This window comes from Cajanus cajan, chromosome 10 (assembly GCF_000230855.2).
Source record: "Cajanus cajan strain Asha chromosome 10, NIPB_CcT2T_4, whole genome shotgun sequence".
Lineage (NCBI taxonomy): Eukaryota > Viridiplantae > Streptophyta > Magnoliopsida > Fabales > Fabaceae > Cajanus > Cajanus cajan.
This window is the reverse complement of record NC_138526.1, coordinates 48,071,179-48,077,912: the sequence shown is the minus strand read 5'-3', so window position 1 is coordinate 48,077,912 and position 6,734 is coordinate 48,071,179. Positions and strand designations below refer to the sequence as shown.

Below are 6,734 nucleotides of genomic sequence, written 5' to 3'. Positions count from 1 at the left end.
AATAAAATTTTTATAATAAATTAGATAATTTTATTTTTATGTCTATCTTTATCATTAATTTTATTTTTATGTATGCAGCCGCATTAAATCTTGGGGTCAGCTATCTCATCCTTTGAGGTGCCTCTAACATAGCGAGGAGATTAGTCACTGCTGTCGGCGGTAAATACTCTAAGGACGAACCAAAAAAAAAAATTTGACGTTATAGGAATTGTTATACATTTTCTATAAGAAGAAAAAAAATTTGTTTCATGGGAAATTGACAATATCTTCACTCGCGCCACTAGAAATCCAATTGCGCGTGGTTGTTATTTCCGTTTTTCTTCAAGTTTAGCTTTTCTCTCTCTCTCATCTCATATGCTCCCTTCATGCCTAGGCTATATTTGATTCTCAAATATATGTGTTTACATTATTTATTTATTTATTTTTCTATTCATTTTCTGGTCTTAAACCCGACATCATCACAACCTTTGCAAAAGTTGCTTCATTATGGGTGAGGTTGGTGCGTGTATGAGGATCTGCCCCTGATTTAGATTGCCATAAAGTTGTTGTTTTTGCTGCTTACATGTGTCTTTCATAACTTTCATTTCTTAATCCTTCCTTGCTTCCTTCTAATACCTTTGTCTCTTCCTCCACAATATTTATTCTCTTTCCAACTTACATATAACTTTTGCACACCTTATTATATATCATAAATGTTCATTATAACAGGGTATGCTGCCAAGCTCATTCCTTCCTGAAAGCTTCCCTCAAATCTCACATATCCATGGCTTTCATGGTTGAGCTTCTTTCTTCAAACTCAGGTCAATTTCATTTTCAAGCTTTTTCTTTGGTATAATTAATAATTATTCAAGGAATACTTGAAACCACCAATAATTACTTGTTTTTTCTTTTTTCAAATTCTGGTGCTTGGGTTTGCTTTCTTTAGAATCTCTCTTTTAAAGACATCGATAATGCAATAAGATAGCAATAACATATCTAGGTACAATGTTTTTTTTAACTTTTTTGTTTTTTGAACAGACACTGGAAGAACAGAAGTATGAGATTTTTTGAGAGATAAGAAATTAAAAAAGAAAATTTATTCGACAATAATTGGGATGATTCTCCCCGTTGAGTTGCTGAGGAAGAAAAGATGCTAGCTTTGATATGGGATTTGGGATGAAGGAAGAAAAGAAGGTTTTGAAATTGAAAGAGTAATTATTATCATCAAAAGAGTTGAATTTGATTGGTAGGTGAAGAAGCCAACATGGCAACACCATCGCTGCCGCCAATAATCGCCCCAAGGAAGAAAATGACAAAACAATTAACAGGAAAAAGGGATGATACGCCCTTGCATTCTGCAGCAAGAGCAGGGAATTTGGCTGTGTTGAAGGAAACCATTTTGGGAACGAATGAGGCTGCATTACGTGAATTATTAGCCAAGCAGAACCAAGATGGAGAAACACCCCTTTATATTGCTGCTGAGTATGGTTATGTTGATGTGGTCAGGGAGATGATTCCGTATTATGATCTTGCTGATGCTGGAATTAAAGCCAGAAATGGTTTTGATGCATTGCACATTGCTGCCAAACAAGGGGATTTAGGTAATAATGTGGTTGCTTAGCTTTATCTCATAATATTTGCTTGTTTGATTTCAAGATTAAATATGTTTTTAGTTTATCAATTTTTTTTTTATTTTTTGAATAAATTTTATTTGTTTTTAGTTTCTGAAATTTTTAAACAATGAACAAAAAAAATTTGATGCCAAGAATCAAATTCTTAACGGATGAAAAAGTTCTTCATTAAAAAGTAAAAATCGACAAAAGTTTGACGACTAAATTTTGTAAAAACATTGTTCAAGACTAAAAGCATAATTAATCCTTAATTTTAAGAGGTGTCTAAGTTCTCTTTGGCTTGTCTTAGATGTGCTGAAGATCCTTATGGAGGGTCATCCTGAGTTGTCAATGACTGTGGATCCATCCAACACCACAGCTTTGCACACAGCTGCATTACAAGGGCACACTGAGATAGTGAAATTCATATTGGAGGCAGGGAGTAGTCTTGCAACCATTGCTAGAAGTAATGGTAAAACAGCACTTCATTCTGCTGCAAGAAATGGACATTTAGAGGTTGTGAAGGCACTTCTTGAGAAGGAGCCTGGGGTTGCAACAAGAACCGACAAGAAGGGACAGACAGCACTTCACATGGCAGTGAAGGGGCAGAATCTTGAGGTGGTAGAGGAGTTGATCAATGGAGATCCCTCATCAATAAACATGGTTGATAGTAAGGGAAACACAGCATTGCATATAGCAACTAGGAAGGGCAGAGCTCAGGTAAACTAGGCCATCAAAAGTTACTCATAAGCTTCATGTTATATAATGTTGTGATTAGATCACCATCCTTGTTATAGATGAATGTGTTATTTTCTATAATTTGCCTCTCCATAAAAGTTTTGACAGTATTCTCTAGTAATTGATATTTGGTAGAGCTATCAGCTTGAATGATTTGTTCCTAAAGAAGCATCTTGAGTTACACATTTGGTACTTATGTGTTTGTTTGTGATACCAATGGATATGTTAAAAGAATCAAGGAGATTTAGCACATATTTGTAATGGATGTTAACATGTCTTGATTATTATTTTGTTAGTGCAGATTGTGAAGTTGCTTCTGGAACAAAAGGAAACGGCTACAAATGCCGTGAATAGGTGCGGTGAAACAGCATTAGACACTGCTGAGAAAACAGGGAACCATGATTTGAAAGTCATTCTACTGGAACATGGTGTTCAGAATGCGAGGACCATAAAGCCCCAGAAGGGCACAACGGCTACTACAGCCCGTGAGTTGAAACAAACGGTGAGTGACATAAAGCACGAAGTCCACCACCAGTTGGAACACACACGCCAAACCAGAAAACGAGTCCAAGGCATTGCCAAACGCATCAACAAAATGCATGTTGAAGGACTCAACAACGCAATCAACTCCACAACTGTGGTGGCAGTGCTAATTGCCACGGTGGCATTTGCTGCTATATTCACGGTCCCCGGCCAATTTGTTGATGACCCTAACAACATTCCTCCAGGGATGTCACTTGGTGAGGCAAACATAGCCCCACAAGCCTCATTCATCATTTTCTTTGTGTTTGATTCCATTGCATTGTTCATCTCTTTAGCGGTGGTGGTGGTGCAAACTTCGGTTGTGGTTATAGAAAGCAAGGCAAAGAAGCAGATGATGGCTGTGATTAACAAGCTAATGTGGCTGGCTTGTGTTCTTATTTCGGTGGCCTTCTTGGCTTTGTCGTTTGTAGTGGTGGGGAAGGAAGAGAAGTGGTTGGCCATAGGAGTCACCATTATAGGGGCAACCATAATGGCTACGACCTTGGGAACTATGTGTTACTGGGTCATTAGGCATCGCATTGAGGCCTCAAATTTGAGGAACGTACGAAAATCTTCATTGCAAAGCAAGTCCAAGTCTTTTTCAGTCTCGGCTTTTTCAGATTCTGAGCTACTAAACAGTGAGTATAATAAGAAAATGTATGCGATTTAGAACTTGCTAAGCTTATTCCCCTAATTCCCTTTTTTTTCAATTTAAAAGTACCTGGCTAGATCGAACTATATCCAACTAAAGTGGGACTTCCAAATGTATATCTCAACAAATGGCTAATGCTAATAACGTGAAAATAAATCATAATAGTAAATAGTAGTCTCCTTTGTGAAAAAAAATCAAGAAACGAAGTGGAACATCTGACTATCGACACTAGGCATTTAGTTGAATTTCTCTGATCATCAAATTTCGACAAGTTTGTCTCTGAAATAGAGCTTTAAAAGTTAAAAGCAATTGCTACAAACATTGGATGGCCACTAGCAAGAACAAACAACCAAATGAAAAATAATAAGGACAACCAAATGAAATATTAAACATGTTTTCATAAATTAGTTAACATTTTCTTGTGATATTAATAAACTTTATCTAACATTAATGTATTAAAAAATATATCAAAAGGTGAATTGTTAACACTGTTCTTGTGCTTTTAAAAATACTATAACTCAAATGACTTAATCACCTCATTTTTCTCAATGAATTTAATCGACTCAAAATATATTTGTCGGTCAAGTTTTTAAAGAGAAAGGACCGGATTAAGAAAATTCTCAATAATACAATGGCGTTTCTTGCGGCCTCCCCACACCATCTTGATTGTGTTTCCAGTGAAACCCACTAAGTCATACCATTATTGTGCCGCAAGAACTGATATTTAATAACATTAATTTCACATGAGACAAATTGAACAAAATACTTATAGTCATCAAAATCAAATATAAAGAAAATTAATAAAGGAAATAATTTGAGAAAAAGATGCCCAATGATCACAGCTGAAGGAACATTATGTTGGCTAGTGAATGTTACAAATGACTAATTTCAAGGTGCTCAAACAACTTGTTATCTAATGCTATAAATTAGACAAATAAAATTGCATCTAAGATAACCAAATTAGCATGATATGAAAAATTCATCCTTAAAAAAACAGGTAGTAAAAAATATTTTGCTGGATAAAATATAATGATACTTAAAAGAAATATACAACCAAAGTATGCATCACTTTAATATCAAAATTCAAAGCCTTTTGAAGAAAACCTCAACTAAACACCACTTCAATGCTTGTGACTACCAAGATACATACCTTGCGGAAGCACACCATTCATCAATCGATTTTGTCCTTGTAGGCCTAAACCACCAGATCTAGTGTTTCCACTTAAATTTAGACATGAAGCAAGACCTGGAATAAACAATCCTCCAGAGCTTATCCTCCCAATGTTCCCCCCACCAACCATGTTTCCCATCGAACTAGTGATTCGAGGACCTGCATTTCCCAAAATTAGGGACAGTCCCAATCTTGGAACAGTATTTCGGTTACCAATTGCAACAGAAGTTGGGAGAATCCTAGGAATAGGACCAGCAACTCCATCTGTGCTACTACTAAATCCAGGATTTCTTATAACATTTATACCTCCTCTACTGTTGACTCCTGAGTGTCCATGGGAGCTTCCGTGAGATAGCTGCAAATATGATCGATAGACAAATAAAAATTTCAAGTTATACACCAACAAAAACAAAATGACAAAAAGAATAATTAAATATGCTTAAAATTTCATGTATTACTCTCAAGATGTTCAAACACAAATGCATTCACCTGTGAGAGCGCAACAAGTAGATTACTTGATGCAAATCTTCCATTAGAAAGGCTTGCCGAAGGTTGTTGAGTTCCCCTAGTTAGAACGCTATTTATTGTTAAGTTTCTTGATGCAAGTGTATTGGGCATGTTGGGTACATTAAAGCTCCCATGAATGTTGTGCAATCCCTGAATTGAACTTGCAACAAGAACCTGACAATTATATAACTAAAGGAGAAGATAGAAAGGATTGGCTTTAGCAAATTTTCCCACTAGAGTTATGAAAAATTGTGGAGGCTACACCAGACTGACCAGAGAATGTCGTAGCAAAGGGCCATCCAACACCATCTAGAAGATTTGAAGCAGACCCATTCAAAGAAGAATGCAAACAGAACTCTATTAAAATTTACATTAAAGATAGACATGTGCTAGAAGTGGAAATCAATATCTTACAAGATACAACTACAACAACAGCAAAATATGAAAACTTACAAAAAAAAATTTCTAATTCCATGTGATATATCCAACATGCACACAATCAACCATATGCTAACCATACATAAAGAGGCAACTACCAGTAAATTGCAAGCAGAGAACAGTTAGCACTAACTATGAGTCCAAAAACTTGACAAGGTGATTAAACTTGAATTTAAAGAAAAAATACAAGCAGGAACTTCAAACTTAAAAGAAAAAGGTCACATACTTCAACCTAGAAATTAAAACTATATATACATATTCAATGAAAATGAATCAAAATTGTATACACCAATTTTGTTCAACTAATCTTTCTACTAATTTTCAAATCAATGATTCAAGAATAAAAATATTTTACAGCCCATATTTTAAACTCTAACAATATATATACAGGAAAGAATCATAAAAGACAAAGAACAAGGAAGTCAAATCTCTCTTTGTATCAACGGACATGTTTTTTATATTGTGGCTAGTATGACTTTTTTTTCTTTGTCTTTTACAGTTACTATTTTAGTATAAGCAATTTGGCTTTTGTGACATGTGCGTAGAGTGGTTTTGGGACTACAAACTAAGCTAGTTATCACTCTTGGGCAGCATGGTTTTTGGTCTTCTACACATTCTCTTCTTATAAGGAGAAGGGAAGAAGGGGAAGAAAAAAAAAAGAAAAAAGAAGGGGAGGAAGAAAAGGAAAACTACACCTCCGTTCTCTTTTCTTATCATTTCTTGAGTGAAAAATAGTGAGTATATTGAATTGTCATTGGAGCTGTTTGTTTATTTTTTCATCTCACTCCAGCACTCTCCAAGTTCATCCATATGAGAGCATACGAAAGGAACCCAACACATTTTTCTTTCCCGTAGAGCTTCTCCGGTAAACCTAACGTTTGATCTTTCTTTTTCTTCCTTTATATTCTGCATTTTCTCTTTTTCACGAACACCCTAGAATTTTTGTGCGATCTCTTTTTCTCCTTTATCTTCTACTGCATCATTTCTTATTTATCTTTTCGTACGAGATCCATCTTTTCCTCCTTTATTCTCTACTGCGTCACTTCTTCTTCTTTTTTTTTTTTTTTCCTTTCGTACGTTGCTTTGATGAGACCCCTCCTTTTCTCCTTCTCTGCTG

At 35.4% G+C, this 6,734-nt stretch overlaps 2 protein-coding genes and 1 non-coding gene across 7 annotated transcripts; 2 read left to right on the top strand and 1 right to left on the bottom strand.

Moving 5' to 3' along the window:
• The first annotated feature begins 303 nt into the window (after positions 1 to 303).
• Positions 304 to 3,670, top strand: LOC109805428 (ankyrin repeat-containing protein At5g02620). Of its 3 annotated transcripts, none has more exons than XM_020367493.3 (5): positions 304 to 495; positions 709 to 800; positions 1,018 to 1,580; positions 1,900 to 2,309; positions 2,629 to 3,670. In XM_020367493.3, the coding sequence occupies exons 3-5, from the start codon at positions 1,244 to 1,246 to the stop codon at positions 3,517 to 3,519; spliced, it is 1,638 nt and encodes a 545-aa protein (XP_020223082.1). In that variant the 5' UTR covers positions 304 to 495; positions 709 to 800; positions 1,018 to 1,243; the 3' UTR covers positions 3,520 to 3,670. The 3 variants fall into 3 exon arrangements, with proteins under 3 accessions (XP_020223082.1, XP_020223083.1, XP_082921390.1); XM_020367494.3 differs by having other exon boundaries at positions 304 to 499; XM_083065264.1 differs by having other exon boundaries at positions 304 to 800.
• Positions 3,671 to 3,932: 262 nt separating this feature from the next.
• LOC109806044 (putative NOT transcription complex subunit VIP2) lies at positions 3,933 to 6,734 on the bottom strand. 3 transcript variants are annotated; one of them, XM_020368387.3, is made up of 4 exons: positions 5,453 to 6,734; positions 5,162 to 5,368; positions 4,652 to 5,027; positions 3,933 to 4,218 (listed from the first exon to the last, which is right to left on the bottom strand). In XM_020368387.3, the coding sequence occupies exons 1-4, from the start codon at positions 5,486 to 5,488 to the stop codon at positions 4,202 to 4,204; spliced, it is 636 nt and encodes a 211-aa protein (XP_020223976.2). In that variant the 5' UTR covers positions 5,489 to 6,734; the 3' UTR covers positions 3,933 to 4,201. The 3 variants fall into 3 exon arrangements, with proteins under 3 accessions (XP_020223976.2, XP_020223975.2, XP_082921391.1); XM_020368386.3 differs by lacking the exon at positions 3,933 to 4,218 and having other exon boundaries at positions 4,396 to 5,027; positions 5,453 to 5,488; positions 6,313 to 6,730; XM_083065265.1 differs by lacking the exon at positions 3,933 to 4,218 and having other exon boundaries at positions 4,396 to 4,831; positions 4,979 to 5,027; positions 5,453 to 6,727.
• On the top strand, positions 5,414 to 5,494 carry LOC114916417 (small nucleolar RNA snoR35). The gene has a single exon (XR_003804867.1). It is a non-coding gene; the product is annotated as a small nucleolar RNA snoR35 (small nucleolar RNA).